We start from the raw sequence: 11,170 nt of genomic DNA, 5'->3' as shown, positions 1-11,170 counted from the left end.
CTCCCCGCGCGGCCCGGGCTTCGCTCCGTCGCTCCGCTCCGTCGCTCCGGGCGGGCGACCCCCCGAAGGAGCCTCGGAGAAACTTACAGCCCCCGCGCGGCCCAGGCGTCGGAGACGTTGGCGAGGAACGCGGCCCGCTCCGCCGGCGGGAGGAGGAGCCCCGTCGTGCCGTGGACGAAGAACGCGTCCGCGGGCGACTCGAAGGGCCGCGACGCGGCGTTCGCCGTGAGGAAGCTGCCGACGTAGTTGAAGGCGTAGCCGAGGTCGGCGAGGGGCGCCTCGTAGGCGACGCGCATGGCGTTGAGGAAGCCCTGGTCCCAGTGGAGCGCGCGGTCGAGCGGGACCGCGGGCAGCCGCGCGACGAGCGACGCGTGCGCCCAGCTCGCGACGACGACGCCGCTGTTGAACCAGCGGCCGTCGCCGGGCCGCTCGACGCCGTAGCGCGCGCGCGCGAGGTCCAGGGCCCGCGCGGCCTCGGCCTCGGGCCGCACGCGCGCGTCCTCGACCGTCGCGCCGACTGCGACGGCGGGGACGAGGCCGAAGACGTCCGGCGCGTCGGCCCGCACGGCCACCGTGTCGTCGAGGAGCAGGACGCGGGACCAGTGCGCCAGCGCGTCGCGCAGCGCGACGAGCTTGTGCCGCTTCGCGCAGACGTCGAAGGTCGCGTAGTCGCCTGCGCGCGGCGGTGTTTCGGGCGGGCCCCGACGGTAAATACGCGGGCCGGCGCCCGTGTCGACGCACGACGACTCGCGGACGACCACGAGGTCCGCGTCGACGCGGCCCGCGTAGGCCTAGGGAGGGATTCGCGTTCGCGGCGACGCGCGCGCGAGATTCGCTCTCGGTCGGTTTCTTCTCGGGGAACGTGTGACGCTGCCAAAAAGACGGCCATCCGCGGCAGGAGGTGCGCGGTCCAGGGCCTACGAGGCACGACGGTCACGCGGGCGTCGGCTCGGAGGACTCCGGAAGGCGACCGATCTCCCAGGCTCGCGACGACGACCGCGCGCCGCGCGAGGCGGCAGAGGTCCGGCGCGTCGCGCAGGAACGCGGCCGTCCCCGCGCCGACGGCACCTACGACATGCGTCGGTGACGGCCTTTCCCGGCCAGGTTGGACGCCGGACCGAACCCCCGGCCGCCGCCGCGAGCGCGCCGAGGCGCGGCGCGACGCCGTCGACGCGGACCGTCGCCGCCGCGCAGACGCCCGGCGGCGGCGCGTCCGCGAGCGCGCGCGCGAAGGCCGCGGGCTGGTCCTCGGCGAACCAGAAGCCCCGCTGCCGGAACCGCGCGAGCTTGGCCGCCTCGCCGACGACGAAGTTGTTGTGCGCGAGGACCTGACGGGTTCTCTGCGTCCCCCGCGCGAAACCGTCGCGAGACGATACCGATTTCATGTTCGTTTCCCTCCGGTTGCGTCGCGTCCTCGAGACGATGCCGAGCTCTCCCGCACACTGGCGGGAACCGGGTCGACGCGCGCCGTGTCGTCGGGCCCGCCGCCGAGGGGCCCGTCGAAGAAGAGCCCCCCGCCGGGCACGACGAGGGGGTCGAGGACCACGGCGACGGGCGGCCGGCGGCGCGTCTCGCCGCGGAACCGCGCCTCGAAGAGGGCCGTGTTCGTCGCCGCCTGGTCGCCGAACCAGACGTCGTCGGGCCGGAAGTCGCCTACGATTTTCCAAAACGCGTCGCGTCCCCTCAACAGACATCATCATCACACACAGCGCCTCGCGGACGTGCGCGAGCGTCTGCACCGCGGCCTCGAGGAGGCCCCGGGCGCCGCGCCGCGCGAGGTAGACGCCCGTGCAGGCCTCGACGTGGAAGTGGGCCTCGCCGCGCGCGACGTCGCGGGAGTGGAGCCCGCCGGCCTGGATCGCGAGGTCCGCGGCCCGGGGGACGCGCAGCGCCGCGACGTCGCGGAAGAGGACGACGTCCGTATCGACCCACCACGCGTCGAGCCCCGCCTCGAGCACCGCGAGCACCGCGACGGGCTTCAATATCGCGATGCCCCCGAAGCCGCGGCTCTGGACGTCGCGCCGCGCCGCGATCTCCGCCTCGTCCTCGACGGGGAGCGCATAGGACGCGACGCCGTGCGCGGCGAGGTCGCGCGCCGCGGCCCCGGAGAGCGCGAAGACGAAGACCTCGGGGCACCGGCTCCGCCGCGCCGAGTACGCCTAGCGACGACGGGTTCGAGAGAGGGAACGGCGAGGAGCGAGGGACGGGAAGAAATTCGTCCTCCGCACCATGTTCAGCGCGAGGCCGACGTGGGGCCCGTTGGCCATGGACACGACGAGGGCCCCGCGGCCTCGGGCCGCGGCCCGGAGCTCGGCGCCGAGGCCTCCGCGCGCGGCCGCGAGGAGCCGGTCGCGCACGCGCCGCGCCCGCGTGCCGTTGCCGCCGGGCGCCGCGCTCAGGCCGACGTCGCGCTCCCAGGCCTCGCGGTCCGCGAGGAACCAGGACTCGTGGCCGCCGCAGTCGCCGTCGGGCGCGGCGCCGCGCCGCAGGCCCGCCGGGCCCGGGCTCGCCGCGAGGTAGGCCTTGGCGCGCCAGACGCCGGGCAGGAACCCGGACAGCACGAACTCGCGCGCCGACGCCGCGCCGCAGTGCGTGAAGGACTCGTAGCTCACGCGCTTGTTCGTCAGCTGCACGCACACGTCGAGCCCGTCGACGGCGCCGCCGACGCGGAAGCCCAGCGGCAGCCAGCCGCCGTCGAGCGCGACGTCGGCGCCGTCCGCGGGGTGCGTGATGCGCACCCAGCACGGCGGGCTGGGCGCACCGTGCCGCAGCAGCGCCGCTGCGACGAGCCATCGCATGGCTGCCCCATGCAAGTTTCCCTTCAAGCGACTTACTCGAGGCTGTTCATGCCGATGAACTCGTCGCGGCGCTCCTGGGTGTAGATGTAGGCCTTGTTCCAGATGTAGCCGACGGAGTTGGACTTGAGCGGGAGGCCGGCGAACTTGATGCCGTACTCGAGGCAGTCCTGGTTGATCTCCGGCGGCTGGTCCGCGTAGCAGCCGATGGCGCCCGTGAGCTCGCCGTTGGGCGTGAAGAGCGGGATGGCGCCCTGCATGCGGATGTAGAGGCACTTCATCTCCGTCGCCATGTAGAGCACGGGCACGCTCAGCCGCATCGTCAGCCGCTTCATCACCGCTTTATCGTCGAAGTCGAGGAGCGCCGCGCCGATCCGCACGGCGGGGAAGGCCAGCGCCAACACCAGCGCCGTCGCGACGAGGACGACCCGAAAAAGGAGGTAGACGCCGATCTGCTGGAGCGGGTCGCGGTCCGTGTGCTTCACGGGGATCGTCCCGAAGGGCACGTTCCGGGAGAAGTCCGCGAAGTGGGCCGCGCCGATGCAGGGGTTCAGCGTCAGCGACCGCTCGATCCAGCTCGGCTCGGGCCGCTCCTTCTGGACGCGCTTCGTGTAGCCGACCTCGGGCATCTTCCGCAGGTACGTCGGCACGCCGTACTGGTCGGTGACGCCGATGGTCAGCGCCGCGCAGCCGAGCTCCATGCGCCGCTCGGCGGCGCCCTGGTAGACCAGATCCACCAAATCCGCGAGCTCCCAGTTCTGCGCGAAGGGGCTCTGGTTCGCCATCTTGAACTTCTCCCACTGCTCGCGCTGCACCTCGCGCTGGCGCTCCTCCTCCGAGTCCGTCTCGCTGAAGCTGTCGGACTCCGACGAGCTCGACGCATTTTTATTGCGGCCGCCCCGGCGCGTCGTTTTGCGCTGCGGGCCCATGCCGGCGCGGCGGCGGGCCGACGACGATGGCTGCCCACTCGTCGAGGTGTGCCAGAAAAAAGGGTGTTACTTGCTACTTAATTGAAGTGCGTGAAGAATTCTTGAACATTTGAGAGAACGCGATGGCGCTCGCGAGCCTCACGCTGGGCTGCCTCGTCGCGCTCGGCGCGCACGCGACCTCCGAAGGCAACATGAACGGGCTCTACCCCTACTCGCCGACGCCCAAGGGCCGCGTCGACCTGCTGCCGAAGGAATACAGGGACTACCCCGGCGAGGTCGAATACTACGACTGGTACAGCCCGCCGATGGAGACGCTCTACAGCCAGGTCTGGTGGAAGCCGCTGGCGCCCACGGAGCTGCCGGCGGCCATGGTCGCCAAGTACAACGGAACGAAGGCGGCCATCGTCGGCTGGGAGATGGACCAGGTCCGCGTCACGCCGCGGGGCGACGTCTCCGTGCCCATCTCCGCGTCGTATAACCACCACTTCACGTCCGTCATCGCCGGCGCCGGCGCGACCTTCGAGAAGATCAAGTTCGACGGCCCGCGCGACCCGCGCGCGGCCGAGTACGGCCTCGTCGAGCGGAGCCACGGCCGCGTCAACTGGGACGAGCCCCAGTACGTCGTCGCGGGCGGCGAGGCGCACCCGTTCTCCAGCGGCAACGGCGGCGAATACCGCAAGACGCAGCACGGGTTCGCGCCCGGGTACGCGCTCGTCGTCGACTCGCCGCGGAGCGTGCAGGTGACGCCGATGCAGATCGACACCTGGAACCGCGACGCGATGGACATCGACGGGCCGCTGCCGCCGCCCTTCGTCGCCGGCCCCGAGCCGCGGGCGTCGCTCGCGCCGCCGGGCGCCGGCCACTCCGGGCTCCTGGAGTGCCCGATGACGACGCGGCTCGGCAAGCGCGTCGACGGCGCCTACGCGCTCGTCGAGTCCTGCGCGTCGCCGATCGTCACGTACCACGAGTGCTTCGAGGCCGCCGCGGCGGTCACGAAGAACGCGACGTTGCGGAACGTCACGGGCGACGACGCGGCGCGGCCGCCGGCCTGCTCCGTGGCGGGCGGCGCGGCCTTCTTCAACGAGCGCGCCGCGTCGACGGCCCGCGGCGCCGTCGTCTGCCCGACGGACCCCAAGCCCTTCGGCCAGGCGACGGGCGCGCTCGTCTACCACGCGACGGCGCAGCAGGAGGACGTCGGCTCCGGCGCGGCGGACTCGTTCGGCGGCGGCGGCAAGAGCTGCGCGCCCTGGCCGGCGACGACGCTCCTCGACCAGGCGAACCCGTCGTGCGACGTCCGCACGTACCGGGGCGGCCAGTGGGCCTGCCACCACATGTGGTCGCTCCTCGACGCGGACCAGGACATCCCCTGGGCCGACGAGCCGCTCGTCTTCCGCATGAAGATCCGCTGGTGGGTCCAGCCCTACGACGCGGCGGTCCACACGCCCGTGCGCCTCGGCGAGGGCGACGGCTCCGTGCTGCTCCTGGGCAGCCCCTGGGAGTACGACATCCCCGAGTGCGGCCTGGGCGTCCCCGGGTGCTCGCTCCACGCCGACGGCGCCACGTGGCTCCACACGGTCCGGGGCAACAGCGTCGGCAAGGAGACGTACGTGACGGCGAACTCGCACTGCCACGCGCCGACGTGCCTCTCGACGGCCGTCTACGCGTGCCCCGAGGGCACGCCGCTCGAGGCCTGCGACGACCGCGTCGGCGAGCTGGTCTGCGAGAACGCGCCGGTCTACGGCGGCGCGGGCGCGCCGAGCCTCGCGGGCACGCGCTTCGACGAGCCGGGCTACATCGCCATCGCGGACTGCATGTGGGGCTCCGCGGACTACGGCCTCGAGGCGCCGCGGAATCTCACGGGCGTCCCGCTCCACGTCGTCAAGGTCGCCAACGCCACGCACGCCCACTACGGCGAGATGTCGGGGACCCAGCCCTGGGTCATGTGAGCCTGCTGCGGTGCTTCACCTTGTGAACTCGCATCTACCAAGGGGAGCTTCACCATATCTAGGCTAGATGCAGTGCCCCTTGCATCTACTCGCCGGGTGCAAGTTTCCTTCAATAACTTCAAGATGGTCCGCTTGAACCAGAAGAAATTGCACGCTCCTCGACCGCCAGCACCGTGGCAGTCGTCGGCGTGCAAGCGCTTCGGGATGTTCGCCGTGCTCTTCGTCGAGGGCGGCATCTGGGTCCTCTGGCTGCTGCTCAACTGCATAGACCTGGTGCTCGTCGCGCTCAGCAAGATCCTGCCGAAATCACCGCCCCCGGGCAAGAACCTGCCGCGCGTCGTCGTCGTCGGCGCGTCCTTCGCGGGCCTCGGCGTCGTGCACGAGCTCGGCCATCACATTGACGAGGTCGACGTGACGCTCGTGGACCGCAAGGACTTCTTCGAGTACGTGCCCGGCGCGTTGCGGTGCCTCGTGGAGCCGGCGCACCTCCGGCGCCTGAGCTGCCCGCTCGCGCCCGCGGGCGCGGCCTTCGTCCGCGGCGAGGTCGTCGCCGTCGCCCACGGCGACGGCGAGGCCGGCGAGCGCACCGTGCGGCTCAAGGGCGGCAAGGGCCTCGACTACGATTTGCTGGTGCTGTGCTCCGGGTCGAGCTACGCGGCGCCGATCCGCGGCGTCGAGACGACGCTCGACGAGCGCCGGCGCAACCTCGAGGCCGCGGCGGCGACGCTCAAGGCGGCGAAGACCGTGGTCATCATGGGCGCGGGCGCCGTCGGCGTCGAGCTCGCGGGCGAGATCCTGACGGTCTACCCCGAGGGCAAGCGCGTGCTGCTCGTGGACATGGCGACGACGATCCTCCCGGGCTTCCACGCGCGGAGCGTCGGCTACTGCAAGCGCTGGCTCGAGGCCCGGGGCGCCGAGCTGCTGTTGGGCGCGCCCCTGCGCCACGTCGCGGAAAAATCGATCACGCTCCACGACGGCACCGAAGTACCGTGCGACGCGCTCTACAAGTGCACGGGCGCGCGGCCCAACGGCGACTTCCTCGCGGGCTCGGCCCTGGGCGACGCCTGCGCGGGGCCCCGGGGCGCCGTCGTCGTCGACGACTCGCTCCGGTGCGCGCCGGACGTCTTCGCCGCGGGCGATCTCTGCTACCACGCGGGCTCCGCGGAGCTCAAGCTCGGCCACACGGCGGAGGTCAACGCCCACTGCGTCGCCACGAACGTGCTCCGCCTCGCCCGCGCCAAGGCCGCGCAGGTCGCGCCGCCGCCGCTCGCGAGCTACCCGCGCGACGTCGTCGGCAACAGCGCGACGCCGAAGATCTTCAACCTGTCCCTGGGCAAGTACGACGCGACGCTGGGCTTCAACGATTTGGTCATCCACGGGCCCCTGGCGGCCCTCGTCAAGTGGCTCCTCGAGTGGACCAAGGTCGCGGCCGCCGCGGACCGGCCCGTCGGCGTCGCCTTCTGGGCCTTCGCGGACTTCGCGTCGAACCTCCTCGGCCGCACGCTCCTGCCGACCGTGCCGCCGCCGGCCCGCGGCAAGCGCACGTCCGCCGTGTCGCTCTGAAAATAGCTTTTTTATGTGCTTCAAGTTGAAGGGAAAGATCAGACTTGTTTTGCCACAACTTTGTGCAAAAGTGAGCCTGGCACGAGCCGCGCCTGCTCATGTCTGCGCGTGGCTATTCGTTGATGTGGGACGACATGGGATCGGATGCAAAGAGGAAGGCCGCCATGCATGCCTGGCCCGGCCTCGGCATCGTCTATCATCCGACGCTCGCCGAAGCCGGCGCCTGCGTAATGCGAGTGATCACTGCGCTGCTCATCGTGCACCAGCGCTGCGGCGGCGTCCTGCGGGCGCGCGCGCCGCGCGCGAACGAAAGGCGTGCGCGCTCGAACGCGCGCGCGCGCGGCCGCGCCGCGCGACCGAACGCGCCTCCCGTCCGCGCAGCGGCCTCGACAAGCTGGAGAACACGGATGGCTTCGCGATGGGCGCGCGCCCGGCGTCCGGACGCGCGCGTGCCAAAGGAAAAAGGTGGCGTCCAGACGCGCCCGCGCGCGAAAGGGAAAAAGGTGGCGCGCCGAAGACCCGGACGCGCCCTCCAGGCGTCATCGCCGAGTACTTCCCCTTTCTCGTGTCCCGTACTTCTTCACCTACCTCGCCGCCGCGGTCGAGATCGTGGGCAGCTTCTGCCTCGCCGTCGGGATCTTCGCGCGGCCTGCGTCGCTTTTGTTGGCCGGCACGATGATGAACGCGCTGGCCTTCCACCTCATGAAGTTCGGCCCGCAGCGGTTTCCTCTGAATCCGGAGAGCCGCGGCGCCTACACCTACGAGCCCTGCCTCGCGTTCCTCGGCGTGACCCTGTACTTCGCGTTCGCGGGGCCGGGCAAGTTCGCGATGCGGCCCCACGGGTTCTGAGGTCGAAGGCTAATCACGAGAAGTGCATGCGTCGCGCGACGGCTCGTTGCAGTTCAAGGTGATGTTGTAGCCCCGATGACGACGATGGCCGCGACCTACATGCTTCTGCTGCCGGCGACGGCGTGGGCGCTCAGCGGCAGCGTCACGCCGGTCGCGCCGGTCACGCCCGTCACGCCGGCCGTCGCGTCCACGGCGACTCGCGTCGGGTCCATTGTCGCGCGCATACAAAACGCCCTCGACGAGGCCTGCGCCACGGAGGCCGCCTCCGCCGGCGCCGCGCCGGCGCCGTTGGCCGTCGGCGCCCTGGCGACGGCGTGCGGCCGGCGCGAGCTCGCGGCGCGCCTGCGCGCGAAGCACTACGCCGTCCTGCGGCTGCCCGGCTTCGACGGCGGGCGGCTCCGGAGCGCCGCCGGGGCGTTGCTCGACGACGACGCCGCGCTGCTCCGCGTCGGCGGCGCGGCGCCCGTGGCGCCGGACCGGCCGGCGGAGTTCGTCGGCGTCTTCGGCGGCGACGGGCCCGGCCGCTTCGCCGAGGGCCGCTACGGCGGCGACGGCCGCGCGCGGCCGCCGGGCCTCGCGGCGGAGGCGGGCCCCGCGCTCGACGAGTCGCGGCGCGTGCTCGGCGCGCTGGGCGCGCTCCTCGCACGCGCCCTGCTCCCCGACGCGGAGGCGCGCGTGGCCGACGACGTGAGCGCCGACGGCGGGCGGCGCGAGGTGTCGACGACGGCGCACCGCCTCTGCCGCTACGCGCCGTCATCGAAGGCCGTCGTCTTCGGCGCGCACACGGACACGTCGTTCTTCACGCTCGTGCCCCTGAGCTCCCCGCCGGGTTTGGAGGTCTTCGACCCGTCGCTGGACGCCTGGGTCCGCCCCGAGGCGGCCGAAGGCGCGGAGGCGACGGACGTGCTGTGCATGCCCGGCGAATTCCTGGAGCTCGCGTCCGCGGGTGCCTTCCGGGCCGTCGTCCACCGCGTCCTCGGCGGGCCGACGAAGCGCGTGTCGACGCCGCTCCTCGTCCGCGGCGACCGGCGCTTCGCGCTGGGCGGAGTGAACGCGCACGACTGCTGGCGCGCGCTGCAGGAGCGCGAGCCCGACCGGGCGGCGGAGGCGATCCGCGGAGCCCCGGCCCACGTCGACGGCGCGTCCTACGTCGCGCCGCACCGCACGCGGGCCGAGGCGGAGACGTTCTACTCGCTCGCGCTCGGCGGCGCCGCGGAGGTCCTCAGCGCGGACCCCCTCGTCGTCCTGCTCCCGGGCTTCGCGTCCGACGCGGACTGCGCCGCCGTGCTCGCGGCGGCGTCGAGGACCGCGTGGCTCGACGACGCCGCGGCGCCCGGCGACCTCGCGCTCCGCGCCGCGGCCGTCGCCGAGCTGCCCCCGGCCCACGCGGAGCGCTGGCGCGTCGCGGCCTACGGCCCGGGCGACGAGCCGCGCGCGGACGCCGCCGGCGGCCGCTTCGCCACGCTCGCGCTCTACCTCGACGACGGCTTCGCCGGCGGCGCGACGGCCTTCCCGGACCTGGGCCTGACCGTGGCGCCGAAGCGGGGCGACGCGATCTTCGTCCGCGACGCGCGGACGCCGCTCCTCCGCGCCGACCGGTTCGCCGTGGCCGCGCACGCGGCGGCCCGCCGCGAGGAGCTGCCCGTGGAGGCCGGCGTCAAGCACGTCCTCACGCGCGGGTTCCACGCCGCCCCGTTCCCCGGCGGGGCGCCCTCTAACGACGGCGATTAGAAGGGGACAGCCCCCCCCCCCCTTCGGGCTCCGGAGCCACCGCGACGCCCCACATCTCGCCACGCACTAACGGCGGCGGTTAACGGAGCGCGCCGCGAGCTCGAGAAAAGCCACCGCGTCAACGCTCACATCTCGTCGTGGACGAAGTTCTGGCGGTGGATCTTCGCCGGGTCGCCGCCGAGGATGTCGACGCCCTCGGCGAGGAGCTCGTTGACCTTGGCCTGCGTCGCCTCGTCGCCGAGGTAGCCCTTGAGCGCGTCGAGGGAGTCGAACTTCATCGTCGTCGCGTAGTCCCACTCGCTCTTGCAGACCTTGCGGTCGAGGCCCGCGAAGCCGGGCACGGCCTCGAGCACGGGCTTGAGCTTGGCGACGAGGCCGTCCATCTTGATGGCCGTCGCCTCGTCGCCGACGTTCATGGACACGACGCGGCAGCAGGTCTTGATGGGGATCTCGCTCATCGGCCGCGCGGACGCGCGGGCGACGGCGACGTGGCGCAGCGGGCGGGCGACGCGCATCATGATTGTTTGTGCGGACGGCGAGAGTGGTGGCGGCGAGGCGAGGAGATGCCACAAGAAGCGGTCCTCAACACGGCTTCACCAATGAGATTGAAGACGTGTTCCCCACGCGACACATCGAGGCGCCCCGATCACACGAAGCAAGACAAATAAAAAAGGGCGCCGCCCGGCTAGAGCATCTTCTCCGTCGCGTCGTCGGGCGCGGCCTTGGCGACCGCGAGGCTCGGCGGCGCCGCGTCGGAGACGCGGACGGCCTCGACCGTCGCGAGCTCGTCGAAGGTCTGGTCCACGGGCCGCGCGTCGGCGAGCTCGACGTCGCAGGCCGCGCCGACGACGGGCGCGAAGTGGCTCGGCGACCGGACGCGGCCCTTGAGGCGCCGCGCGGCGAAGAACGCCGCGACGCCGACGGCCGTGGCCGCGACGGCGGCGAAGAGGATGACGAGCATGAGGAGCTCCGTCTTCGCCGCGGCGATGCCCGAGCCGTCGTCGTCGTCGGCGCCCGCCGCGGCCGCGGCGTCGTCGTCGTGGTGCTTCTGGCGGTAGCGGTCGTAGGCCGCGGCCGCGAGATCCTCGGCGCCGCCGCCGCGGCCCAGGGGCGCGCGCTGGTCGGCGTCGAGGGCGATCTTGGACCGCCCCGCGGGCGCGTAGACGTCGAGGCTGAAGAGGATCATGCGCGCGTGCGCGCCGTCCTGGCCCCGGCCGAGGTAGTTCCGGTTCAGGCGGCCCAGGTCCGCGGGCGCGAGCACGCAGGGCAACCCCCCGCCCTTGCCGCCGTCGTCGCCCGCCTCGTTCGCGCACGCGCCGTCCCAGGGCTCCCGGTCCGGGAGATGGACGCCGAGGGT

The 11,170-nt window shown here is 72.7% G+C and overlaps 3 protein-coding genes across 3 annotated transcripts in view; 2 read left to right on the top strand and 1 right to left on the bottom strand.

The window, feature by feature from the left end:
* Positions 1-83: 83 nt before the first annotated feature.
* Positions 84-3,580, bottom strand: AURANDRAFT_66356 (hypothetical protein; the record flags this gene model as incomplete). The annotated part of the gene is made up of 8 exons (XM_009041469.1): positions 84-673; positions 716-791; positions 998-1,068; positions 1,124-1,328; positions 1,454-1,653; positions 1,706-2,159; positions 2,229-2,751; positions 2,835-3,580. The coding sequence occupies 8 exons, from the start codon at positions 3,578-3,580 to the stop codon at positions 84-86; spliced, it is 2,865 nt and encodes a 954-aa protein (XP_009039717.1).
* A 266-nt stretch (positions 3,581-3,846) lies between these two features.
* AURANDRAFT_66355 (hypothetical protein) lies at positions 3,847-5,670 on the top strand (the record flags this gene model as incomplete). The annotated part of the gene is made up of 1 exon (XM_009041474.1): positions 3,847-5,670. The coding sequence occupies one exon, from the start codon at positions 3,847-3,849 to the stop codon at positions 5,668-5,670; it is 1,824 nt and encodes a 607-aa protein (XP_009039722.1).
* Positions 5,671-5,874: 204 nt separating this feature from the next.
* Positions 5,875-11,170, top strand: part of AURANDRAFT_66354 (hypothetical protein) — a gene marked incomplete at both ends in the record, with an annotated part of 8,145 nt that continues 2,849 nt past the window's right edge. The window contains 4 exons of the mRNA XM_009041475.1: positions 5,875-7,214; positions 7,770-8,075; positions 8,217-9,747; positions 10,249-10,339. Coding sequence (XP_009039723.1) covers positions 5,875-7,214; positions 7,770-8,075; positions 8,217-9,747; positions 10,249-10,339 — 3,268 coding nt within the window. The remainder of the gene's footprint in view (positions 7,215-7,769; positions 8,076-8,216; positions 9,748-10,248; positions 10,340-11,170) is intronic.

The sequence above is a fragment of the Aureococcus anophagefferens genome (genome assembly GCF_000186865.1).
Source record: "Aureococcus anophagefferens unplaced genomic scaffold AURANscaffold_21, whole genome shotgun sequence".
Taxonomy (NCBI): Eukaryota; class Pelagophyceae; order Pelagomonadales; family Pelagomonadaceae; genus Aureococcus; species Aureococcus anophagefferens.
This window is presented reverse-complemented; position numbering and strand designations above follow the sequence as displayed.